General features: G+C 40.8%; 1 protein-coding gene across 5 annotated transcripts in view; it reads left to right on the top strand.

Moving 5' to 3' along the window:
- Window positions 1–13,811: 13,811 nt before the first annotated feature.
- Window positions 13,812–26,997, top strand: part of PIGG (phosphatidylinositol glycan anchor biosynthesis class G (EMM blood group)) — an 80,027-nt gene continuing 66,841 nt past the window's right edge. For 3 of the 5 annotated variants that reach the window (XM_062513328.1, XM_062513327.1, XM_062513326.1), the window contains exons 1-6: window positions 13,812–13,971; window positions 17,089–17,294; window positions 18,250–18,459; window positions 19,936–20,127; window positions 21,678–21,816; window positions 25,386–25,598. In XM_062513328.1, the coding sequence (XP_062369312.1) occupies window positions 13,812–13,971; window positions 17,089–17,294; window positions 18,250–18,459; window positions 19,936–20,127; window positions 21,678–21,816; window positions 25,386–25,598 (1,120 nt within the window). The remainder of the gene's footprint in view (window positions 13,972–17,088; window positions 17,295–18,249; window positions 18,460–19,935; window positions 20,128–21,677; window positions 21,817–25,385; window positions 25,599–26,997) is intronic. The other 2 variants (XM_062513325.1, XM_062513329.1) reach the window with 2 other exon arrangements.

Below are 26,997 nucleotides of genomic sequence, written 5' to 3'. Positions count from 1 at the left end.
AACTGTTCAGGGAGATGGTGCAAGAAGGAAGAACAGAGGAGAGTGCAAAAGGGCTCAAGCATGCCCTTGTGCCTTAGAGATAAAGCTGAGAGAAACTTCCCCAAGGACCTATGGGGCCTCTGGCTGAGGCTGAGGGGAGTTACTGAGTGCTGGTATGACATGTGTGCCATGGAATTACCTACCCTACCCGGAAAATGCTGCAGGCTGGAGGGAATTAATTTACTATGACTTGATTTCTTCTCATCTGATTATGAGTTTCCTCAAGAATAGGTTGTTCAGTGCCTGTTCTGACAAAAATCTGTTCCCAGTATGGTTCATAGTATCTTCGCCCCGGTGAATGTAGCCACAACAGAGGGATGGTCAAAGCATCACTTGTGTTTGTTCAGACTGAGCAGAAAGGTGGAGAAGTGGTGGTCACTCTGCCCTAGTGGCTCGATGACTTGTTCTGCTTCCCTTGAATAGTTATGAGAGAAGGTGGTGCCTACTGTCCTCACTCCAGTCTCAGGAGGCTTAACATTGACATGGTGGTGACCCTAAATGTCAGGCAGTTTAATGAGGATGCAGATAATGTGCTGTTGTTTCAGCAGATTTCCCAGGTGCTGGTGTCTGGATAAGAACTCAGTTCCAGGGGTTAGCTCAAGAGAAGGCAGACTTTGCAAAGAAACTGAAATTAGAAATTATGTATTAAAACCGAACTGTGTATTGCAGAAGGTGAATTGAAATGAATGCACTATAAATAATAAATAGAATAAATAGCATGTGATTTAAATCCTATAAATATAACAGAAGGGAATACTTTCGTCCTGAACATTTTGAAACCTTGAAAATGTTAAAATACCACAGATGGGTACAAACATTGCAGAGACTTCTGATGCAGCCTAGTTTTTTTCACTTTGGTTTTACAAGAGCTAGCCTGGCTTGTAGGCAGTTTGAGGGTAAAAAGTAAAAAAAAAGTCTGTGTTACTTCAATAGCTTCTTACTGAAGTCCACATTCTCTGGTTCCTCTTTCCTCTTTGATCCAGCTTAAACTGAAGGTCTTAACATAATACTCATAATCCTTCAGAGAAATCTAAGGCTCTGGAAGAAATGCAAAAATTTATTGCCTTTGCTACTTTCCTACTTCCCCTTTTATATATGCATTTTGAGATTAAAAGCAGCTGCTCTTCGTTTTTGTTTGCTCAACACTCAAATCAGCAGATTTTGCCCATCTCTGGGTTTTCTATATTCTGTTGAAAAGCCTGCATTTTCTAGGCAGCCATCAAGCTTGCACTCCTGCAGGAGCCCAAACTGAATCTGCCTGCCTGAAGGCAGCACCAGGTGCTTTGTTCTTGCACACTCCTTTCCCTCATTCTGAAACCACTTCTGAAAAGACCCAGCTGTCCTTACAAGAGATCTCTGCTTCCATTTGTATCATCTGCACCAGCGTGGAAAGCTGCATATTCCCACTGCTTGTACAAACAGCTACATGGCAGTGCTTGCTGTATCCCACGACAGGGGGGCTGGAGCTAGATGATCTTTCTTGTCTCTTTCAACTCAAACCATTCTGGTTAAATGATTCTGTGATTTTACTGCAGTCCTTAAGCAAAGTCTAAGACAGTCTTATGAAAAGAACTGCTTTAAATGGGGGATCAGCATGCCCTGGAGGCTTTGTGAAATACATTTCTGTTGTATAGCATGTTAAAACAAGAAGCTCTGAAAGCATTTCTCCGTTGGTGCTACAGCATATTGTCCTTTTGTTGATTTCCATGTAGTATCCTGTTTCCTACAAGCTTCAAATTAAGAAATTCTTTGTGTCAAGAACATATAAGAAAGCTGGTGCTTGACCACAGTTCTCGAATTTACAGATGTGTTGGTGTTCCTTTCCTGGAGTAGTCTTGACTTTTAACAGAGCATTGTGTGCCACTCAGTGCCTGACCCCAAGACTGACCCTGTGCAAATAATCAATACTTCTCACTGAATAAACTTTTACTCATTCTGAGTAAAAAAGCAGGTCCTTCATTAACTTTGCTCATGCTATTCTTATGAGAGGAGTCCCCAGATGGCACTGTTTGGCCATTTAATGTGATTTTTTGCTTGTCTGTTTTTTTGTTTTTTTTTTTTAACTTCATATGCAATGTAGTCTTTGAAGAAATGCTGCAGATTCTCTCCCCACAGAAGGAAGGGACTGCTTTCTAGGAGCCATGGTTTGATGATGGGATTATTTGTTTCCTCTTGTTTTCAGAGTCTCCCCACAGAAAAGGCTTCATTTTTTGGAATGTCAGTGTTCCAGAACTCCCTGCTCTCCAGGAACCCCCTCCTCCCACAACAGACCTTCTCTCTTGCCTTAAAATGTTCTTCAAGTATCGCAGGCAGCAAGGAGCTGTCAGCAAGGCCCTGCTGCATTTGGCTATGTGGCATATCCTGAAGCATCATACTGCCATCCTTAAGCCTGAAGCCTGCCATCCTTATTTGCAGCTCCAGATTCCCATACTTATAATGTCAATGTTATGTTTCTTTCTTATGTTTCTTATGTTTCTTTCCTTTTGTTTCTTTCCTTTTTTTAAATGTAGTTTTTTATGACTGCTTCCATTGTTAAGTCACACTTCAACTACTTATAAGAAAACCAAGGTGACTTTGATACATTTTGCTCCAGAATTTTAAGCTAGTAAGGGTCTTCTAAACGGTTAATAACTACTATGATTGCTACTGCTATGGTTTGAGAAAAAGCCAAAGAATATTTTTGCTTGTTGCAACAAGGAAGGGGAACCAGTACCAGATAAAAACAGGGTAATGCAATGGACAGAAATACCTGGGAAAGGATGCCACCCATAGTGGCAGTGAAACCTGTTCTTGGGTAGAAAGAATTAAATCTAGTAAGGGAAATTATGAGCTTCAGATGGAAAGAATGTATCTATTCAGTAATGTCATGTTAACACAACAAAATGAGGGAGACACATTTATAGGAACTCATCCTGGGATTCTGAGGAATAATGCTGACTGCTACAGCCCATGCAGAGACAGAACTGATCAGTGCTGTCCTGTCAATGGTAACCTGTTTACATTTTTACCAGTGATTTTTGAAACAAGAATTAGAACTGGTTTATTAAAGGAGATGACAGCAATGATACAACATGAGCTTAAGTACTTCAAACTGATAAGATGATCTTCAGAGCCAGCAGCTAGAATCTTTGTGTTCAGCTGGAAATACATCAGAGGAGAAACAAAATGCATGACAGCATGCCAGTTACAAAATGATCAGAGAATTGGTGGGGCACAGCTGGTAGAAGCTCTTCAGATATATCATGGCCACTGCCAGCAGAGAGGAAAGAGACTCTCAGGGTCATTTGGGACCTACTGAAGCCTTCTTCAAACACTGTCGGCAGCACTGGTCACTTGCAGTACTGAAATGAGGCCCAGTGTGACAAAATATAACCTTGGTGGGTGCAGCACAGCCAAAAGGGACCAAAGTGTGGTTGGTGACTGTGTTCCCTACAAAGCTACTAGTGCAAGGGGATGAAAAAACTGCTGGGAGTGAGAGGAGCTAAGATAGATGTCATGAAGTTCTGGCATGTGAACAAGGGATCCCCAATATGCTGAGGGCAGAAATTCACAGCTTCCTAGCAATTGTAACTAATCTTCCTGGGACAACCTAAGAAGCCCAAATAACAAGATGGAGTGTGACAAGTTTAAGGAAGCCAGTACGTAAGATGTTAGGAAAATGATGACGTGTGGCCCTTTCATCTATTTCCCTGTGCCATACTGCTTGAAAAAAAGACAAGTTATTTTTCATAGTTCATTCTTCCTTTCAGAGTTTCTAGGACTGAACTTTATAACTGTTACAAGTCAAGTAATAGAAAAAGACCCCTCCAGAAAAAAAACAGAGAGGGGAAAAAACAACAAAAAAGATCTTGATCTATACCTATCACACTGTGTGGTTTTGGTGTTCTGCCAATATTTATAATTAAACTCACAGTAGAATCTGCTGCAGTTTAAAATGGAATGTGCAAGGAAGACTCCTACTTCAATAAAAGAGGATACTCAGATACCTGTCCTAATAATACTAGGAATGGAAAACCTTTCTTACTAAGGGCTGAATAGAAATCTCATCTTCTTGACAGTTTTTGATTCTTGGTTATAGTTATTCTTGTGCTCATTGAAAGCTTTCAAAACTCATTAAAATGGACACAAAACTACTATTTTTTTTCTTTTTCTACTGTCAGGAGCACTGGTGATCTTTGAACATCTTCCAAAAGCTCAGCTGATTCCAGTGTTGCTGAGACCCAAGTCTCATTTTCCATCTACATTTTGAGAACACAGGCACTCAGAACAGCCTAAGTAAGGGAGAAATCCTGCTTAAGCTTTGTTTCATTTGATGGATATGCCAGAAGCTGTTTTGGACGTTAAAAAAAAAAAAAGCTCAGACAAGGAAATTTTTTCAGTTTACTAGTGAAGATAAGGTAAACAGCCTGCAATCAGATGTAAGGAGTTCTTGACTGCTTTCCTCTAGAAATATGATTTACAGGTTTATAATGTCTCTGTGTGTCACTGTCAGTCTGTATTAACATTTTATTCCCCTTATCAACTATAAAGAAACATGCAGAGAGACAGCAATGTTGCATGACTTGAGGAGACAGATTGAGTAAGGTAGAGAGAACCTATGAAAGGCTGGACATCATATAGAGCCCCTCAAGATTTGAGCCTCTCAAGATCTGAATCAAACTTCACAATTTTTTTTGTTGTCAATCAATGGATGTAGCTAGAGAGTTATGATTAAGCAATTGCACTGTGAACGTTATATGCTTGGCTGGTGTTTGCTTTAAGGAAGAAGGAAGACAATCCCAAGATGAATGGATGAGAGCCACCAGGAGTAAGGTCAGGACTGAGCAGTAACTGGAGGAAATTCCAGCAGTGGATCATCAATCCTGTGACCATCTACTCCAAACAGACCTGGAGCCAGACAGAGAGAAGAACTACACCTACAGACTAATTAACACACAAATAGGGGGTTGAGTACTAATTAATGGAAGTCCTGTGATCTGTCAAGTCAAGCAATGGATGCTGATGCTTTGTTTGTTAAAATGTACAAACAGTGTAAAGTTTTGATGACTGGGGAGCCAGCCTTTTGTGGGCTACCATCCTGCTCCCTCCTTGCACAAACCAGAGTAAGAAGTAGAAATACCTCACTGGGCTGTGTGAGTTGGCACTGCATGACAGGGAAGGAGCCTGCAGCTGGGACAAGAGAAGCACTAAAGCAAACTTCTGTCTTATTAGACCTTAGGAACTCATGAGACATCAAAATAGGCTCAATTACTAGATGGAGGAAGCAAGAGGTCCAGCCACATAATGAAACTCTAGAAAACCTAGATAGTTTAGTTTTTCTGCCTGGCACTGTTTTCTTGGCCTGGCTGCAGTGGTCAGGTGTGAGCACAGGGACAGGTAACTGAAATGTGGTAATGCAGATAGTCTGCCTCAGGATCTTACTTCCACTGGGCAACACTGCACCAGGCTTGACCCCCTGTGACCATTCAGGAAGGAGGTTAAGTTCCCTCTGACCCCCTATGGTCCTTCACAGGGCGGGCAATAGCTGACAGCTTCCCCCATGGGAAACACACCACTCTGCCATTGCAGTAGCAATGGGAAGACCCCAAAATAAAATGGTCTTGGAGAGCTAGTTGATTCAGGGCATGGAGGAGAGAGGGTCCTGGCCCTTGAAGGAGCAGCTAGACTTTTCCCACTGGGGAGGAAATGGGTACATCTGCATGGCAGGCTGTTACACTCTGAAAAAGCTATCCGAGCAAGAAATTCTAGGTACATAGCACTGGAAGAAATTTATCCCAAAACTATAAACACTTGAAAACCTTATTCAGAATTTAATGATGCCAGGGCTTGATGATGCTGATTAATTACCCTAGGTGACTAAAGACAGCTAAGTTGCTGCTTCTTCTCCTGTCACAAAACGTTTGCTTCGGATAATTTACCAGCTGACAGTTTCTTGTTTCCCTGACCTCCCTGCAGCCACTAACACATCTTATTAAGGCCCCTTGTATAGTTTCAGCTTCTCCCTTGGCAATGACTTGGCTATTCAGCATGAAATTTTACAAACTGCACACTTCAGTTAGCCAGCGCACCAACAGGCTGCCAGCCTTCCTTGCTCTCTGCTTTCTTAGCTCAGACAGTTGAAGAGTATCTGAGCATTAAGATGAGCAGGCTTATGATGCTGGCTTGGTACAGCACAGCAATTCCCTGCAGTGAAAAGCAACACATAAAGACCTCTCTTTTGGAAACAAGTGCAGTAAGAGGTGTCAGTGAAGAAGCTGGCTTCTGAAACAAGAAGTGCTTACATTATGCACTGGTATTTTTTAACACAATGTAGTGTTTAGCTAGTAAAAAATATCTAGGCCTAAATTACATGAAGGCAGTGTCACTGAACATCTGGCACCTGCAGGTGAATCACTTTAAAAAGAAGGCTTCAGCTTAGAGAAAGGTGTGAGGCAAGGAGTCTATGATGATAGAAAAATGCCTTACTAGGATATTTTAGGAAGATTATTCTAGTAAAGTCATATGTCATGGAAGAATGTAGCCACATTTCCTACTTCATTATTGTGATTGTTTATCACCATTGCTCACAGGGACATGGGAAGAGAGGATTTCTGCAGCATGAGAAATTCTCAGTTGGACAAAGACCATGTGACTAAAGAAAGCTCTATAGCACAAGGAGGATCAGGCAAGAAAGGAGGACTCAAGGGAGTTGAAGCCATCACCTGCATGCTAAGTATAATGTACTAATGCAATGGAGAGGCTGTAGCTAAGCAGGAAAAGGGACAGTCCAGTTTCTCATGGTTGCAGGGAGAAGTTGCTGGATTCCCTGGTAACCAAGATGCAAACATATGGCTGTTTTGCACATGTTTCTGGATGGGATGCTTTGGCACCTGATAAGGAGTCAGCTTACACAACAGGCAGTTTCCTTGGTAGGAGCACTGGCAAAGTCTGTTTGCTGTTTCTAGTCCTCATTAAATCTGGAAAAACCTAGTATTACTGGGTTCCCTGTTCACTACCTCTCTAAAAAACAGATAAAGCTGTCAGGTAGAGCAGGAGAGAGACTGTCAAACCTAAAGCATAACTGAAAAAGCTTTTACTTTACAAGAAAAAACAGATTAGGAAAGAAAATGGGATTAAAGGAGGGGACAGCAAAATAAGCAAGTAAAATTGTAGGGAGGAGAGGTTATGGTTAGTTTTCATGTGTCATGAAAAGATGTTGCTTCAGCTGAGCCCCGACTTGGCTCTTTCTCTTAGTACCTGCTCTGAAGGCTAGATGACTGGTTTTACTCTAACAATGTTGACATCTGGGGGGAGTTTCAGACACTTATACTAGCAGAATCAGTCCATCTGCTTAAGTGGTTTTGAAAGTGTTCCTTGACGTTTTGCTCCTTTTCATTCACATTTTAACCAGCTCATTTAGACTGAATGAAAACTTACCTTGGGTCAGCATCCCGCGATCTGTTCTAACCAGCAATACATATGGGGCTCATGTGCAGTGACCCCAGTTTACAGCTGCAGCTCTGAGAGAACCTGCCTGGGTGAGCGCACAAATGCAACTCTAAAGCCAGGGCTTTCTTAAGCAGGAATAACTAGTTACATCTCTGTACAACCCTGTGTAGAGAAAGAGGGATGCAGATATTGCTACTAAGCCATGTAAGCTTTGAGTGCAAGACTCTGGGGGAAACTAACAAGAAGCTTCTTTCTTCAATTAGCTCTTGCTCTGCAGCTTTGCTTCCCTTTCAAAAGCAAGTAATCTCTTACTGTGGTAAGTAACAAGTCTGCAGAAACAAAACAGGTTTTGGCTCCCTACAGCTCACCAGCTCAGGGGTTATCAGGGGTTATCTTCTTCAGTGATCCCTGGTTGCCTCAATCTCAAATCCCATAAGCTCTGCAAGCAGGGTTTCCAAAATAGCTAAATCTGAAGCTAGACTTCTGTGCATGTGTGCGCATGTGCAAGTGTGCACATACAATCAATTATTTGATGCAAGTAAAGCTATTGAATTATTTTTAACGTGTTTTGGGCTTTTTTTCTATGTGAAGAAATTCCTGTTCAGTCTCAGATTTCAAAAGCTGGGTTTATAATGCAGTGCTTCTGCTTTGTCTTTTGCCTCAGCAACTACAAATCTCTGGAGGCTTTGCAGTACACCAGAATGGAGGAGGGAGAGACACACTTCAGCAGACAGTCTTTTATAACCTTTCCTGATGTTTTACTGTGGCTTAAATACAGCAGAGACCTGACATACATTCAAATTGCCGTGTACTGAAGAATGGAGAAATTATAGGAGAAAAAAATTACTATGTGCCCTTCTGAATTTCTAACTACATCACAGAACTTTCAGAGTGTCAGATCACCTTGGGGAGTCCTGTGTTTTTATTACAGTTTCACTTAATTTTGAATTAAATTTTCCTCACATCCCTTATATGTAAAAATGATTGCTTTTATTTAAATGTCAATTTTGCCACTGTCCATATTCCTGCTCCAATTGTATGTTTTCCAATACAATATTAAATGTATTAGGGACAATTTTAAAAGGTTGATTACAGATTACTGATTACAGAAGAGAGATGCTTGTTTAAACCATTGGCATGACATGTTCACATATCTGACATTGTCAGTGTCAGAAGAAATGTGCAGGTTTCACATAAAAACACATATTCAGATGTGAAATCCTGTTAAATTTGGCCCAGAGAGGAAGAATGACTGAAGCAGTTCAAAAAGCAAGGTTGTGAGCCATAGATACCCAGAACTTATCAACAGCAGGTAAAGAGGTGTGAGAGCAAAACTACAAGGGAGTTAGTCAAAATAGCGCTAAGTGAGAGAATGGAAAAGCTGAAAAAACACTGAGAAAACTGACTGCATATTGTCTGCAGTTAAAACTAGAGGAGAAGGGCAGATAGGGCCTGCTTTTCTAGTCAAATTGTGAAACATAAGAAGTGAAAGAATCAGGAGAAAAGGAGCTGGGGAAGCAGACATGCTGAATGCTGACTAATGGACAGTGTTTCATTAAGAGCTGGCAGAGGGCACAGGGACTGTTGGAAGGCGGCGTGCCCCTCCCTCATGGGACACACCAGATTTTTATCTTACCTACTTTTTACTAGATGCCTTAGTAAAAAAAAGCCTGAGGGATGCCAGAGTGACTATCAATATCACCTGGCTGTTTTAAATGTTGGTTGCAAAGACACTCACCAAAGTACATTCCCACAAGTTTATCAGAACCAGCGGTACATACACCTGTTAAAGACAAGGCTTGGTTGGATTTCAGTTGCTGATTTCTCAGCAGACTTGGGAAAATGCCTCTGGAGAAGGCTTTGCACAGAGCACTGAATTCCTTCTTCTTCCTCAACACACAGACATGTAGGTTTGCTTGAGTGGCTCTTCACAACAGCAGCAGCAGCAACGTGCTCTCCTGTTGGGAAAGATGCAAACTCATCTCCCACAGGAATGGGTTGTACTCTGCTCTAAAATGCTTGCTGGCTCTGATAAAAAAAAAAAAGGATTTTTTTTCTGAATGACATGAACTGCACTACACTGCACCTTTCCTGACACTCTGACATGAACCTTTAACCTTCCAAAGGCAATTTAAGTCTGCCAGTATCCCTTGACATAAATTGGTGCATGCAGCACTGATTGTGTGCTTACAAATGGGGAAGCATACAAACACTTCCTCTGAATGCTCATGAAATCACCAGCTCTCAGGGCATAAATGTGTTAGGCACAACAGAGGAGGTTATACCCAAGAGCTTGTTAAAAGGCCACAGCAGTGCACAGCAGTGATTGTCAATATATTATGTTGTAACATGCCTGTAGACTCACGGACAGTCAGATTTAAAGTCTTGTACAATGCTCAGGATTCTTTCTGTATCTGACCCCTGTAGTTAAGTGCCACAGTAATGGACTTGAAAGCATGTTGCTGCAAGAACTTGCCAAATGGTGATGGTACTCAGTAAATACCCAATGATAGGTCCCAGGGAGTGTGAATCACATACTAGATACTGTTTTTATGTCTGTGGAGAAATCCTTTTGCCTGAACAAAGAAAAATTCTGATCTTATGTGGGAATTTGAAGGTTTGAATGATGGGAGAAAGTGCAATTTGGGGAATTTACACTTACTGAAAGGGAAAGTAATCTTTACACACGAAATAAAAAGAAGACAGACATTTCTTAGATGCTGTTTTCTGATGCATAAACATTGCATACATTAGGTTGCTTTATATTTGTTAGACAACATTTCCTAGTTTCTGGTTGGAGAGTCTCACTAATTCAAGGTTTAAAGGAAAGGAAACACACCCATAGAAAGCAAAGAATACAGCCTTTTTTGGACAAACAAATAATGTAACTTTAAGCCATATTACTTAAAGCCCTTTTAAAGTTTGAATACAATGGCCCAAAGTTGCCTTTTGCCACTTCCTACTGATTAAAGCAAAATTCCTTGCATTTTTTTTTTCTGAATTTCATTGTGCTGCTCATAATCAGCTCAAGTTAATTACTGAATACTAACTTTCATGGACCTTCAGATTCATGCTCCTGCAAAGAAACAAGTGAACAGTGTCTGTAAAAATGCAATTTCTTTTAAAAATGATGGTTTTGGATAATCTTAAGAAAAGAAAATTTTAGCAGTTGCGCTGGTTTTACCCTGGCAGGCGGGCCCACTAGCAAGTTTTTCCCCATGAGAACTTCCTCTGTGGATTGATGGGACCAATTGGAGGCTGGTTTAGTTGTTGACAGCCTGAGAAAAGAATTGGAAAAGTCTGTTTGCTCCGTGCATCACATTTGAAGCAGGTAAGCCCCGGGAACGCTCTCTTGCATTTTCGGCCTCTTAAGGTGTGGCATTGGCCTAGCGCCGGTCCCTTCTAGTATGGGGCCCGGGCCAGGCACAGGGCCAAGCTCCAGAGGCTGCCGGGCCCCGTCTTTAAGCAGGGGCCCCAGTGGTCAAGAGGAGGAGAGGCCCATTGCTGGGATCCTCGCCTTTTCCCGGTGCGGCCGTGGCTCGGCGGGGCCCTGCCCTGCCCCGGCTCGGAGCAGCCCTGGGGTGGCCGAGCCCGCCCGGCCGCCCTCACGGCCTGGGGGGAGGCAGCTGGGCCCGGTTTGGGAGAGCCCCCAGGGCTTTGTGTGCTGGGCAAGGCAGAGGGAGAACCCCCGGCCTGCAGCTGGAGCCGGGTGCAGTGAGAGCCGGAAGAAAGCCATGGAGCCAGAGCCTTGGCACCCATTTCTCCTCTGGCTGGACTTTGCAGTTTTCGTCCTGCTCCTCCAGCGTGGCCTGGGCGGCCTGAGCTCCTGACACAGCTCCAGCATGACCGGGCCCATCTCCTGTAACTTCTGTGGGAGATTTTAAGTTTTTTCCCAATGCTCAAATTTACAGACTTTCCATCCTTCCTTGGGTGAGAGGAAGAACAGAAAGGATACACCAAAGTCAATGAAGTCAAAGCTAAGTTTCTAAATGGAAGGAGAATGAAGAGACTACATGAAGGTGGGCTGAAATATCTTTTTTGTAAGTTATAGGGGTGGACTGTGCTTCACGAAAAATTTCTTTAAACCATGAAAAAAAAAAGAGAGACAGGGGAGGTGGAGCAGGGTGTAAAGAGTTTAAAGAATCCTTTGTCCCGAGGAAAAGAAGGGGATCTCTGTTCCTGGGAATAATGTATGAACAGAGAGAGAAGTGAGCTAAAGAGAACTTTTGCCTTGGAGTAGCTCATCCTTACAAGTAATACCCCATGACTTTAACATGGCCCGCAACTCAGTTGTGAACAGACTGTGAAGTGGGAGGAGTTTCCTGACAGCAGATCCCGGGCAGCTGTGAATCCTGAGAAAGTGGAGTCAAAAGAGAACTGGCAATTTCCTCTCTTAGTAAAAGATCCTTACAGCTAAACAAAAAGAAACTCCTCTCCCTAAAACTGAAAACGATTATTTAAGTAAAGAATTGACTGAAGTGTCCCTGTATGTTGTTAAGCTGTACCAAAGGGGGAAAGAAGAACTGGTCTGAATATCTGTTCTGAATTTATTATTCTTTGTGTTATTAATAGTTTTTTCTTTATTCCCTTTTTAAATTTTAGGCTGGCTTTACTTCGACTCCTAATTTCTATTTCACAAAAAAAGGTAAATGTATTACAATTGGCAAACCTTAAACTATTACATTTTTGGTGCATTGGCCAGGAAACGAACAAACTAAACCATCACAGCAGTATTCGCAGTAGAATCATGAAGTGGTAAAAGTGGCCAGAAAAAGCGCTAAGATAACCTAAGTAGCTAACCTAAAGGTTGCATAGTGCTCAGGGGTGCTCAAACATAAAGAGCATGAATCCGCAGTACCCAGGCTCCTTGATTTTTCTCTCTGTATTTGGAGGCTCTAGGAAAGGCCAAATACAAATCCTGAACCCCCTCACACATGCTTCTCACACCACAGCAACTTTGCCCCGTGGCAGGTGTTACAAAGCCCAGAATTAACAGCTGGAATTAATTAATTAACAGAATTAACAGTGAGACTGACAGTAAAACCACAAACAGACCAACTGCAGCAGGAAAACATCTTTCAAAGCACACCACGCATTTGGCCTGTGTTTATGCTTAGCAAATCACGCTTTGTGCCAAGCAAAAAGACCCAGGGGGAGAACCGCTCTGGGGTCTGCTCCCACGGTTGCTGCAGGGTTAACACAGCACACGAACACAGCTGTGGGTGGTGGCTGCGAGCAGGCGCCCTGCTAGCACCAGACTGTGGCAGTGCAGCTTTGTCCTGACTGACCACGATGAGACACGTTCCAGGGGGATGTGGGAGAGCAGCTGGCAAGAGTGCTGTGCTTGTGGGGTTAGGGAAAAGGTGCCACTCACAGGTAAAGCCTGTGCTCACTTGTGCTCACTGCAGAAACGTGCCACATCTTTCCAGAACAGTGGTGCGTACAAAAACTGCCTGGGTAGAAATCACGAGCAGGTTTTTTTTGGGAGAATGAAATATGGAGGCTGTCTTCTTATTTCAGTATACATAACAAGAGCAGTACAAACTCTGCTTCAGTTGGCGGAGTGTCTTCGGTTTACTTTTTCAGAAAAATCTTAGTTTTAGAACTTGCTTCTCCTCATTCCTCTGCCAAGATCTGCTGGCCACAGTCCGTTTCCATTCCAACGGAGAGACTAAAAGATATCCCTCTAGTTTTATTAAGAGGTGTGTGCTTGCGTGGGGAAAGATTCTGCTCGCCAAACACCCGCAACAGCCGCTGTCCAGGACTCCTTCCTCACTTGCCAAGCACTCCTCGCCCCAACAATCCATCAAACCTCCTTTCCCCTCCCCCTGGGGAAGGCAGAGTGGGATGAGGGGGTGGAACATAGGCTGGGGGGTACGATGCGGAGTTGGGTCCTAGGCCTGGGACGCGGGACCGGGATGCAGGAGTGGCAAGTGAGGGCTGGGATGCAGACACAGGATGCACAGTAGGACATGGGATACGGAGGTGGGAGGCGGGAGGCGGGGCCGGAAGCGTATCTGGGAGGAGAGATGCGGAGACCAGAGGCGGGTCAGGAGGCGGATCCGGGGGGAAGGTCCGGAGGCTGGTCCGGAGGAGGGATGTGGGGGCGGGACGCGGGGCTGTACTTCCGGTTCGGTGTTACCGTTACGCTCTCGCGGAGGGCCTGCCGGGCCGCTGGCCAATAGAGAGGTTTGGCGGAAGCGCGCGGTGGCCTCTGGTTGGCGGGTGGCGGGGGGGAGGCGGGGCCAGGCGGGAGGGGCGGGGCGCCGCCGGTGCCGCCCCTCAGAGCCGGCGCAGCGCCTGCTGGGACGGGTCGGTGCTGCCGTTGCTGGTGCCGGGGCAGGATGCTGCTGCGCTCGGGGGTGTTCGCCTCCTCCTGCCTCCTCGTGCAGGCCTTGGGCGTCGCGCTGTTCCTCCGCGGCTTCTTCCCGGTGCCCGTCAGGTCCGTGCCCCGCAGAGAGGCCCGCGCGGACCCTCCCGCCGAGCCGGCCCCGCCCGGCGCCGGTAAGGCGAGCAGCTGCCGGGCGCGCCCTGTCTCTCGGTGTCGCGGAACATCTTTCTATAGTGCCCTCGTGTTTCCAGATCAGTTTCCGGAGCAGTTTAGAACTTAACTGGTTTTCACGTAGTTATGGATCGTAGGCTCAAGCGTCGACTGTCACTTTTTTGAAGGGAGGGTTTTCCTGTCGTTTTGTTTCCCTTTCCCTGACTCTGATGGAGCCGTGATATCTGGTGCTGTTCAATGGCAAATTGTTAGCCTTAAATGATGCCGCCTTAGCTAAATCGCTTCACGCGTTTCCTGTGATCATTCGCTGGCTGTGTTGTGCCCGACATTCATTATTTCTGTGATGAGTGTCTTAATGCCACCTCAGTGAAACTTTTAATACCTCAGTAGTGACAAAACAGCTGTAGTTATGCAGGTTTTAGGTTGCACAGTGTTGCCGTCCATCACCTTTTCTGTGAAATCACTGTCTTTTCTGGTCCTGTTCTGTTCCAGAGCTGAATTTGTGAACCAGAATTTTTAAGAATCTTTTTAAGGAGTCAGTAGAGGATGTGCTAATAATGTAGTTGTCTTACATGTTCAGTCACAATTGTCTTATATGTTCAGTCAATGTGTAGAAGACTGTGTTCTTGAGGGGCTGTTTTTCACGGGTTTGGAGCTTGTGGGATTCAGGTTCCCTTGCCAGCTGGATCGAGTAGTATTTTGCTCATACAAAGCTCTTAATTGGGACACCTACTTATGGTTAACTTTGCGGAGCAGGACTGTATCTGCCAAACTAGGTCTTTAGCTGCTTGATATTTACTGTTAATTCTTCTGAAGTGTTTGACGTTATGTCTGTGGGGACAGGCTTACTTAAATTGTGGACATAGTGGAGAGAACAGAAAGATGTGCTGGTATTGGTTAATTCAGGAGCACTGAAAGAATCTAATCTGATAACAGACTGAGTGGTTTGTGCTGAAAAGCAGGTCACTGTCAGATATTTTACAGACTGCTGTGAATGAAATATTGCATTCACATGCTATATTCACATTCACATAAGCAGGAGACTGATGTAGAAGGAGACTGCTTTGGTGGGAAGGAGATGTTGGACAATTTGGAAAGCACAATTTGGTTTGTGCTGAAGAGTGGAAGTGTGTGCCACAGGGCTCTACAAGCAGTTTACATGCAGGCATGTCATGAGCAAGCCCAGGTGTAGTAGACAAAAATGGAATGATAGTAGAAGAATAACTTACTTGCTGTAGTTCTTGGTTATGGTGTGTGTGCAGAGTGATGTCGGGATGATAAGATTTGAAGGCAAGGTATTGCCTACTAAACCGTGATGCAGAAGGGTTTCAGCCTAATTTAGACCTATTCTGAAAAGAATCTTTCTCCAGTGCTTCTGTAACTCCCGAATGTTTCGCTTTGTGGGTCCTGACTGCCACTGAGTGCATGCTGTCTTGGCTGTGAGAAGGCTGTGATTCTGAATGCTTGCAGCACATTATTGTAATAAATTCTTGGTAGAGAACCTGTTGTTTGCTTCACGGAAGTTCATTTAAAGTAACTGTTTTCTAAGTAACCCTGGCAGAGATAAATAAGCATGCTGCATGGCAAGACTTGGACAGTGTGTTGCTTTAGCTTCTTACAGTAAATATTTTCACATGCCTTGTAAATGACTCCAAATTAATTTGAACTTCTCAACACTTTGACTTTCTGATAAATCACACTGCAGGAGGAAGTTAGGAGCAAGGTAGGTATATGTGTTTGTGATCTGAGCATTTTTGGTTTCCAGCAAGCTTTCTTTCACTAAGAAAGTGAATAAGGGAAAGATGTAACCAACAGAACATGCAGTGGTGCCTTCGTGTTTTTCATGGAGAGCCAAAGCATGCCTGCTAAGTTGATAATTCAAGTCCTGGAAAAACAAAATTATCAGTTTAATTAGGATTGCTTGTGGTTATTATTTTGTTGTTGTTGAGATTTCCTTCTTCTCCCTGCTGTGCCCTCCTCCCCCATTTTCTGATTTGGGAAAATCGCTAACAGTAACTAGTCAGTCAGTGTCAGTTTGTTGATGCTTATCTGTGTACCCCAAAATGCAATTTCTGAGGTTATTTTTGATGTTGTGTTAGACACACCATTATCTGCAACATTTCCAAATTGTCAACCACTTATGCAGAAACGGCTTTTACTCTAAAGGACTGTAAACCCCCTAACTTTATATAAAGCATGTACTGAGCTGTTGATTCAATGCAGTGGTGTCTGAATAGAGGCCTGTTGGGTAGGATGCATTCTGCTTCCATTTTGCCCTTCTGTGTTTTATCCTGATAGAGAAATGAAACCTGTTAAGGTTGCGGCAAAAATGCTGCTGTAAGACCTGAATGTCACCATGTGGACCAAGTTCAGTGAAGATGAAGAGTTGCTGTGGCCAGAATTAAGTCCATGCAAGAGAAAGAGGTGGGCTTGAAGGCATGGCATTGCCTACTACTTGATGCACAGCAGCATTTTTCTGTACCCACCTATATACCTTGTTTGGGGAATTCTGGAGTTGGATTTTGGCCCTGCAGCTGCCATCACTGAACTAGCTTAATTGTACAGTCTTCTACCTTGCAGGGAGTGAATGTGCACAAATCAATTTCATACAAGTTTCAGTGAAATTGTTTTTTTCTTTGTAATCTTATGGTGAGAATTCATGAAGAGGCATTGTTTATGTTGTGATGTGCAAATTAAGCGCAGGTGAATGCTGTGTCTTTTTTCAACAGAAGCTGTCTGTCAGATACAATTAATTCAACTACACTGAAATAAAAAGAGAGAAGGTAGCAGCTCTTCCTTCTTATTACTTTGAATGCTTCATTTCAAAGCTTTTCCTTAGTTTTCCCAATTTCATATCACACATTCCATTTATATCTTGATTTACTTCCTAGAGGTGATGTTGGAGTTGTTGTTATATTATTCCTGTGCTGGATGGCTTGAAAACTCATCTTCCTCAGATTACTTCTCAGGTTTGCTGTTTGCAGCATCTCATTTGTGGGTGTAGAATTAATAAAGAAGTTAAAAGCACTCATTTATGTGGTGAAGTTGTCCTTTAACTTCTGTCTAGTCTTTGGTAAAATTTGTTGATGACTTTTATATGCTCTGTTTTTGTTACTTAGGAATGGTTTCTAACTGGACCAAGATTCCTCCACCACTTTTCAAAAAGGTTGTCATTGTGCTGATAGATGCTTTGAGAGATGACTTTGTGTTTGGATCCAAAGGTAAACAGTTCATGCCATATACTACTCAAGTTGTTGAAAAAGGGACTTCCTACAGTTTCATTGCTGAAGCCAAGCCACCCACTGTGACTATGCCTCGAATTAAGGTAAGTGGGATTTTTTTCCTGTTGTTTCCTTGGAGAAGCTTTTGAAGTATGAGTTGTTTCATGTAGTTGGAATTGGCATAAAGGACATGTTTGTGGTGTTAGTGCAATCTATGGCTGAATGTCTCTTTGCTGTGGTAGTGCATATGATAGTCTTTATTTGCCATGGGCAAGAGGTTGAGGCCAAATAAGGCCCTAGTGCAGGCTTAAATGATTGACATAGCCTTTTTGTTTGTAATCATGGAAAGGCACTAGTCTCTTAGTTGTCTTCTAATCTAGGAACATTTTTACTGTATTTCTCTGTGTTCACATAACTTCTGAGAGAAAATCCAATTTAGTATAAAATTGTTTTGTCTGAGATGTTTCTGAAGAGCTTAAAAAGGAAATTTTGCCAAGTTCCAGGTAACTAAAAGATGAATTGTGATGATGTCATCAAAATACTTGATCATCCAGACTTGTCAGTGGTACATCTGAGTAACACCTCTGCATTGAAGAAGCTGAGGGAGTGACCATGGGTAGGTCAACTAGCAGTCGAGTGAGAGAGTGAGGGGGAGACAGTGTGATAACTCTTTATAGGTGGACTTCACTGCTTTTTCTAGAAGTTACTTACTGTTTTGAAGGTACTGTCATTGTTAATATTAAGTCAGTTTACTTACACCTAAATTGTCTTTTGGACCAGTAAATGATACAATTGTTAGCTGTCATAGTTGTTAAATCTTTTTTCTGTCCATTAATTTAGACAGTAATATTTTTACCTTCTGTAAAGCTGTTATCTCTGACATCAGCTAGCACTGTGTTGCGGCAAGACAGATTGTGTTCTTTTACTTTGTTAGGTTTCCTTACCAAAAACATAGTTTGTCCACAATCTGGCTTATTGCTTCCTTCCAATTACCTTGCTCCTGTCTTCTGAGCATTGGTAAGATTCTTTTTTAATGTGTCTCTTTTCTTGTTTCATTAGGCTTTGATGACTGGTAGCATACCTGGTTTCATTGATGTTGTTGTGAACCTCAATTCTCCAGCTCTATTGGATGACAATCTGATATGGCAGGCAAAAACAGCTGGGAAAAGAATAATATTTTATGGTGATGATACTTGGGTCAAATTGTTCCCAAAGCACTTTGTGGAATATGATGGAACAACATCGTTTTTTGTGTCAGATTTTACAGAGGTGAGAGGCTTTATGTGATCCCAAGTTAAATAAAGTGATTAATAACGGTGTCAGTTTCTGAGAATGAGTGAGTAAAGCCACCCTTATTCTGAAATACTCACCTGGCAATTAAATAGAAATTGAATTTGTATGTCTTTTTGATGTCGGCACAGTAAAGCTAAGCATTTCAATCCCTCATGCATATGCTGTAAAAAGTGTTTGGATGATACAGTAATCATCAATTTTTCACTATAAATTTCCTTAACATACTGTTTTCTCACAAACTTGTGGTTGGAAGGTAGACTAGTTGCTTCATTTAAAAATTCTACTATCCACATTTTCAATTTGTTATCAGATATTATTAGTTAGTGCAATCTTCAAGAGGTCCATTAATAAATTAGCTTGGCCTCTTAGAAGTATACTTTGATAGTATTGCATCATTTTTGTAATTGCAGTGAGAGTAGTGTTTCTCTATGTTGTCAACTAGGGAACATAGAAAGTAAGTGAAACAAATTCTGAAAATTCTTGCTCTGGGCACATTAGAAGAGTAAATGCTTTGGCAAATTTACTTGGTTTTTGAAACTTTATGATTAGTAAAACCTCAAGCCATTGACTTGCTGCTACTGACTGAAGTATTTTATTATTTAAGGAAGTTAGAAAGGTCTAATGTGCATTGGAAGACAAGTTTAATTGGTTATGCTGATAAGACTTGCAAAAGCTTCAGCCTAGAGTAAAAAGTACAGATGTTCTACTGGATCTGTGGTTATGTGGCTTTCAAGCTCTTTATGCAGTCCTTATGCTGTTTTATATAGTCTGTTAAACACACAACTTTTTATAGTTTTTTTGCTCGTTATGTACAGACTCAACGAAGTTGTGTCACATGGGAAATGTTGTAGGGATTTTTAATTACTGAAGAGAATATATGCAACTAAAAATGTTTTGTCAACCTAAGCAGGAAAACAGATGAGTTAGGCCCCCCTTTTCAAATAGTTTTTTTTTCTCACTATGCTGTCAGTTACTACAGCAAGTACAATCTTGTGTTTGCACTCTAGCGGAAATGGAGTTGAAAGATCAAGGTTTGTTGTACTCCTGAGATTCCCATCACTAAACTGAGATTTTTTTGTTGTACTCGTGGTACTTGATGTATCACATGTGAATTGATAATCTGGAGTGTAAAGGGTGAAAGTGACTAAAAAGTTCTTGAAACAGTTTTTAAAAGTTTCTGTGGAAGTTTGGCAATCCATTTGCCTTGTCTCTATGTAATCTGATGCATTCTTACCAGAAAAGATTAAATGGGTTGAAGAATCTATTTTGTAAGACAAATATATTTGACTGCCTGACATTGAACTAATCTTTTTTTCATATTAACATTGCAAGTGACTGTAACCTCATCAATTTCTATGGAATTTTCATGGGTAGTGTGGTTAATTATTTTGTGCTTTTTACAAGAGGGATTTTTTTTTTTTTTACCTTAGAGCTGTTTTCCTTTTCTTTGAGGTTGATGATAATGTTACCAGACATTTGGATCGAGTGTTAAAGAGAGAAGACTGGGATCTCCTAATACTGCATTACCTGGGCTTGGACCATATTGGTCATATGACTGGGCCAAACAGCCCATTAGTGGGACCAAAACTTCGTGAAATGGATAACATACTGAAAAAGATCCATATTTCTCTTCTTTCAAAGGTAGTACAGCTTCCTTTTGGGTCAGTGTCTGTTAGTTGTGGACTGTCAGTAAAATGCTTGCTGGTTGTTTTTGGTAGCCTCTTTATTCATAGACTAAAATGTGTGCTCTGTTCTTTGCCTTCCTGGGCCATTTGCCACTGTAGCGTTTTTAAGGATTTGGTGACTGACCTTAGTAACACCTGTTTACATCTTCTTCTGGGCAGCTGTGGGAAATAACACCCTCTTGGTGTCCAGGAAGAGGAGGGGAATGCCTGCCAAAATTCTCTCATCACTTGTGAATTAAAATGGTTGTTGGTGTGCTTTTTAGTAATGAAATTCTGCAGGAGTTATGGGCATATGTAGCTAATAGCTCTGATGTCCAGAATTATGAAGACATACCTAATTCTTAGGTATTTGATAAATTCAAATGGAAGTGGTGGTGTTAATCCGAATTTTTTATGATAAATGTAGCCCATCTGTATCTGTTTTTAGATTTGTAAATAGTGGTTGTCACTTAACTAAGCAGTCTGGATGTTGAAATACCAGGTTCCTAGTTCCAGGTGGCCTGAAACTTTTTTTAATTGTTTATTTTTGGTTACTGCAATTCAGAATAGCTAATTGTAAAGTTTCAATAGTATTTTTAGTCAAGTGGATACTACTACATCAAAAGAGAGGTTCAGTCCTATGTGTGGAAGTTCTGTGAATGTTACAGTTGTTTTGCTGCTGTTTTTTAGTATCTTTGTTTTTGCCATTTTTATTCAAGCCTTTGTCTCAGTTCTAGAATACAGACATAATAAAAACACTTTATTTTTTGGATAGAATAGGTACTGGTAGTAACTAGAGATGATAAAAAGGTACTTTGTTATTGAATGACTGTTAATTTTCTGCCACTTTGATTTGTTAGCTCAAAATTCTTGGACAGGCCTCAAGCTTTTGTTTCTTTTTATTCAGAAACATACACATCATTCAACATCACTCTTCAACAATCATTAATGCTCAGTTTTCATTAACTGTCAGATTTCAACCCCAAATCATTCAGATTTCAGCCCCTAAAGCCCTTGGGAAACTATTGGGAGACTATTAGAAATAGGATAATTTTTTAATGTTGAATTGATATTTTGTTAATATTTACAATATTAATAATTCAGCATGTATATTAAAACTTAGTGAAGCTGAAGAAATGAAGAGGGGGAATATTTCTGTGTTGATGATGCTCTTCTGGGACTCCTGATTTTCTTCTCATGGTGTGATAGCCTTTATTTAATATTTGAGAGAGTTTCTTGTAACTCTGTAAATTCAGGGTTTTTTAAAAAAAGGGTTTTTTTGTGCTTTTTTTTTTTGCTGAGATACTGACAAGTGTGTTAGATATGAGTGTGCCTTAACTTTTAAAAATTACTATTACTGAGTCACACTTAACTGCAGCCATTTCTTGTTATCTGCCCCAGGGTGAGCAAGTGTCAAAAATGAAGTTCATTTTGAGACATACTTATGTTTGAAAATGATGAAGATAGTGAAATGATAGAAATGAATTCTGTTTGTATGGCAACTTAGATTTTTTTTCCTGTGATTTACAGGACGAAGCTTCTCTGCCCAATTTGTTAGTTGTTTGTGGGGATCATGGGATGTCTGAAACAGGCAGTCATGGTGGTTCTTCAGAAGGAGAAGTCCACACACCACTGCTGTTTATCAGCTCTGCTTTTGAGAAGAGGAGTGGTAAGGATCAAAGCATTACCTTTTTTAGAACTGTATTAGTTTCAGATAGAATAGAGTAAGTTTTCTTCTTAGTAGCTGGTAAAGCTGCTGTACTGTACTGTTTCTTGGATCCAGTATGAGAATAATGTTGGTAACACACTGGTGTTTAAGTGTTTGCTCTGAATCAAGGCTTTTTTGTTTCCCATGCTCTGCCATTGAGCAGGTACAAAAGGAGCCATTAAGGAGCTGACCTGAACTGGCCAAAGGGATATTCCATACCATGGAACATTATCCCTAGTACATCAACTGGGGCTGCCAGTCACTGCTCAGGGATGGACTGTACATTGGTCAGCAGGTGGTAACAAATTTTATTGGGAATCACTTGTTTCTCTTGGGTTTTATTCTTCTCTCTGTCTCATTTTCATTACTATTATTAATATAATATTTAGTTTTGTTTCAATTATTAAACTGTTCTAGTCTCAACCCATGAGGTTTACCTTTCCTTTCTCCTCCCCACCAGGATGGGGGGTGTGAGTGAGTGAGTGGCTGCGTGGTACTTGGTGTAAGGCTCCAGTAGATACCAGTGCATGGTGTACTCTGTTAGGATGGGAACACTACTACTGTACATAACTGTAACAAGAACAGCAGTAATAATTATATGTAGATTATAGTAGTTATTATTGTAATGGAAACAGGAGAGAGAGGGGAATAAAACCCAAGAGAAACATGAAATGCACAATGCAATTGTTCACCATCTGCTGAAGGTAGCCCACCTTCAAGCAACAATCCACAGCCCCCAGTCAACTTCCTCCATTTTGTGTACTGGCTGTGATGCTCTATGGTATTGCATTATTCCTTCGACCAGTTCAGATCAGCTGCTCCAACTGCATTCCCTCCCAGCTTCTCATGCTCGCTGGCAGAGCACAGAAAGTGGAACAGTTCTTGATTTAGAGTAAGCTTTCCTTACCAACAGCTAAAACATTAGTGTGTTATCAACATTATTCTCATTCTGAATCCAAACCACAGCCCCTGTACCAGATACTAGGAAGAAAATGAACTCTGTCCCAGTTGAAACCAGGACAAGAACACACTTGCAACTCTAGTTTATGTTATTCTAGAATTCTTATTGGAAAATGCTTTGGTTTGTTCTACAGCTGTTTGGAAAAGCCCATTCCATGTGATCCAAAACTCTGGTTTCAGCCAAAGTTAGAATCTGTATCTTGGTGAAGCCATTAATCAAGCTTTGTAACCACTGAGAGAATTATGTATTTCTGAGATGATAATCTTTTACAGCATTGTCCTATCTGAGTGTTGAGAGCTAATGAGATCTGTTGTCAGGATTCTAGGGTGATGGTAAATGAATGGGTTTAGATGCAAAATCCTGCTTGGAGTGGGTTTATATTTTGACTTTCATGGCCAGAATATTTCCTTGGCCTCCATTCTTCTCCCTGAGACAGCTAGGATAGAGGAATGAGTGACAATTTCTCACAAAGAGTTAACCATAAGGAGGAAGAAAACCCTTGGGCAGCTAATGACAGAAAATAGGAAAATAATAGAAAAGAATCCTATTAGAAATAAGATTGTTTTTTAACATTAATTTGATCTGACCCTTGTGAAAGGGTGAGATGTGATGGCTCTGATAGTATGACTATTGTTTATTAAATCTTAAGGATAGAATATGGACCATGAGTGTGTTTACTGTATGGGCTGGTTAATTTTATATCATTGATGTCAATTTACATGCTTCTGAAGCTGATTTTCTACTTGTAGATAATAAAAATAAAAGCCAGATAGTTAACAGCAAGAGACAGTAAAGAAATGGAGTAGTAGAGAATTTTTACTTTGTAGAGTTGTGCTTAAATAAACTCCCTGACCGTGTGAATTGGCACAATGTAGTTATACCAAGAGTGAATATTTTCCCCAAAATATTACTCCCTTCTGCCTTTTATTCTGCCACTTGCTTGTTTCCATCTGATTTCTTTTCTTCCAAAACCTGTGTGCAGAACCTTGATTTATTTATCTTCCTAGAGGCTCCTGCAGCACAGTGGAGGTAGATTTTCCTGTTGTTTGTAAAGCTATTATTGAGCTGCAATGGAAAGCACTGCTTGAGGAGTCATTGACCTCTTCTCAGATCTGTAAACAAAACAAAGTCAAGAGTGGATCAAAGCTCTTGGTTTTATTTTTATTTTTTGAATTCCACTAGCATGTGTTAGCAGCCAGGCCACAAGAGTATGGATTCTGTAAATGAGTCTCCTGCTCATTGGAATTAGTTTCTGTGAGGTTTAAACTGAATGAGCAGTTTTTACAATACAGTGAAATATATCTATTTGCCTGTCTTTTGGGATTGAGTTCATGATTTCTAATGCCTTTGTAAATATACAGCCGTTTACTTTTCATTGGTACAGTAATCAGGATTCCAATGACTGCTTCTTATGATCCTACTGTAAACAAAATGTACTGTGGTTAATTTGGTAGACCTCAAAATAGTAATCCTGTGGGCTTTTTGCATTTAGTATGCTGTCAGGGTATTCTACAGAGATGTGTCACCCATGATTGGCTGAATGTGTTTGGTAGTTTGGCTTTTTTTAACCAGTTACAACTTGCCTTTAAAGATAAAATCTGAAAACTGCTGACATACAGGCACTCATGCAAAGAGGCTTTACGGATTATAGATGGCATTGTGTACAAGGATGGGATTAATCGAAATTAGATGAGAAATGAGGGAAATTTTAATGCTCTTAAAAGGAGCCTTGAGAGGAATAAAAGACTATATAGAATTCTTTCTGTATGATATTTATGTCAAAACACTCAAGGCCTGAAGTTACAAAGAAGATAAGATAAAATAAAAGCATAGTAGAAAAACACTAGTACCTAACTAGTTCTGCAGAAAAAGAAACAGCTAGTGAAACAATCTTAAACAGAAGGTTACTTATGTTAATAAAATCATTCATGTCTGTAGATTTCTGTGGAACTGAAGGCTAATTCTGATAACTGCAGTAAGTTAATGGAATCTTACACAGGACCCTTTAAAAATCACTGGGTTTGCCTGCATGTAGCCATGGATTTTGTGCCTTAACATTCTTTACCTGATGTCTAATTCTGTTCGCCTAGCAACCTGATATTAATTAAATCTTGAGCTGTTGTCATTATATTGAGAAACTTCTGTAATGCTGTCAACATTATTTTAGATTCTCATTCCTTGTTCATATATTAAATTACCCTACTGTAGTGCTTTCTGTTATTTCTGATGCAAAAGTTATGAAATCCTCTTAGGATGTAGACTGTAACTTAGTATTACGGTGATGTCCTAGACCATCTGTTTTCTTACTTATACTTGTATAACATTTATGTTGTGTTTACAGTAGTTGTTAGTATTGAAGAGTGGTGCTGGCTAAGAATTTAATAAGTATTGGATTTACCGCAGCTGAAAGAGATCAGTCAGCTCTCTGCAGACCACTTAAAATAGATGATCTAACACCAATGAAACAATTTTGAAACTAATAAGGTACCAGCTGTCTTTGGACAAATAGAACCAGCCTGTTACTGAAATACTTATTTTCCTCTCTTTCTTTTTTTTTTGTTCATTGTAGCTCCTGTAGCTGAACCTGAACATGTACAGCAAACAGATTTAGCTAGCACACTGGCAATAGGTCTTGGCCTACCAATTTCAAGAAATAGTGTTGGTAACCTTATATTGCCAGTTCTTGGAGGCAAGACAATGAGAGAACAGCTACGTTTTGTGCACTTGAATGGGTTCCAGCTTAGCAGATTGCTGCAAGAGAATACACCTGCATATGAAAAAGGTAAATTAGCTAAAAAAATGTTAGAGATATACTAAAAGGAGATTGTTTATAAAACAATTTTTAAAAGTTTGTACTTTTAAATTCCATAGTATGGTATTGCATTTTTGAGGTCTGTATTCAGAACAGTTGTACCGAATTCAATCTTTACTGCAACCTATTTTGGTACACTCCTTCTGAATACAGTTTTTTAAAAATGACTACTAATATTCCTGGTTGGCAAAAGAGCAGAAATAATGATGGAGTGAGATTAAAGTAAAACTGCCAGTGTAGTTAAATCTCAGTGGTTTCATAACTGCTCTTTGTGAGGTGTCCTATATAGGGCACTAACTGAGCTATTTGGAGAGTTAATGCAATGGACTGAATTTTCCAGTTTAAATAAAAAAAGTGCTTTAAGTAAAGCTGGGTGATAATTTAGGGTAAGTTGCTTTTTAATTTCATTTTTATGTATTTACTTGGGATGAGAACCTAGAGAACTGTTTTTTAAAAATGTGTGTATGTGTGTATTGGAGGAAAGATTAAAAAACAAGTAGAAAAAATAAACCAAACCTAGCAAAATGTTGTATTTCATTAGCAAGCAAGATATACATTGCAGTATAAATAATGAAGTTAGTTGGATAATTTTGTGGAAAAAAATTGAGTCAGAGGGTGACGGAGAATATTTTACCGTATATTTACCAATATTTTACCACTGACATTAGAAGATGTCTTAAAGTAACTACTAGACAAGAATGCAGAGTTGTTTTACAGCTAGGAATAATTAAAGTGGATAGCAACATAAATTTTAGCAAAATGATCATTCTAGGTCAAGAATCAATTATCTTTCAACATCACAGCTTCTAATCATAATTAAAGCTTGTCCAGGAATCTCAACAGAAAAATTTCACTTGTTGCAGCAACATGCCTATAGCAGGACCCATGCTCCATCTCTTCTGACATTTTTTTTTTCTGCACGGATTTCTTCACTTAACCCAGTTGTGTCAAGCGAGGAACTTGCCCTTTTGGGGGGTTTCACTACACAATTGTGTTGCTAAAAATGCCATCACAAAACTCCATCTGACAGTATTTTGCCGTTTGTTTTGCATGGCTTTTAAGTGAAGATAAATACTATTCCCCTACAGGCACATACACATCTGTCAGGATTCCCCTAGAAAGAGGTTACCTTGCTGAGAAGTTATTGTATTCAGTAATCTGATTGATGTTCAAGAATTTTGCCTTCATTTTAAAAAAAGGCAAAAAGGAGTATCCTGGGAACTGCGTAACCAGTCAGCCTTACCTTTGTGCATGGTAGGATCACAAAACAGATATTCCTGGAAGACATATCAAAACACGTGGAAGACAAAAAGATTATTGGAAACTACTAACACTACTTTGCCATGGGCATATTGTGCCTGGATAATTT

The sequence above is a fragment of the Cinclus cinclus genome, chromosome Z (assembly GCF_963662255.1).
Source record: "Cinclus cinclus chromosome Z, bCinCin1.1, whole genome shotgun sequence".
In the NCBI taxonomy this organism is placed as follows: domain Eukaryota; kingdom Metazoa; phylum Chordata; class Aves; order Passeriformes; family Cinclidae; genus Cinclus; species Cinclus cinclus.
The sequence above is the reverse complement of the archived record's forward strand: the minus strand, read 5'-3'. Positions and strand labels throughout refer to the sequence as shown.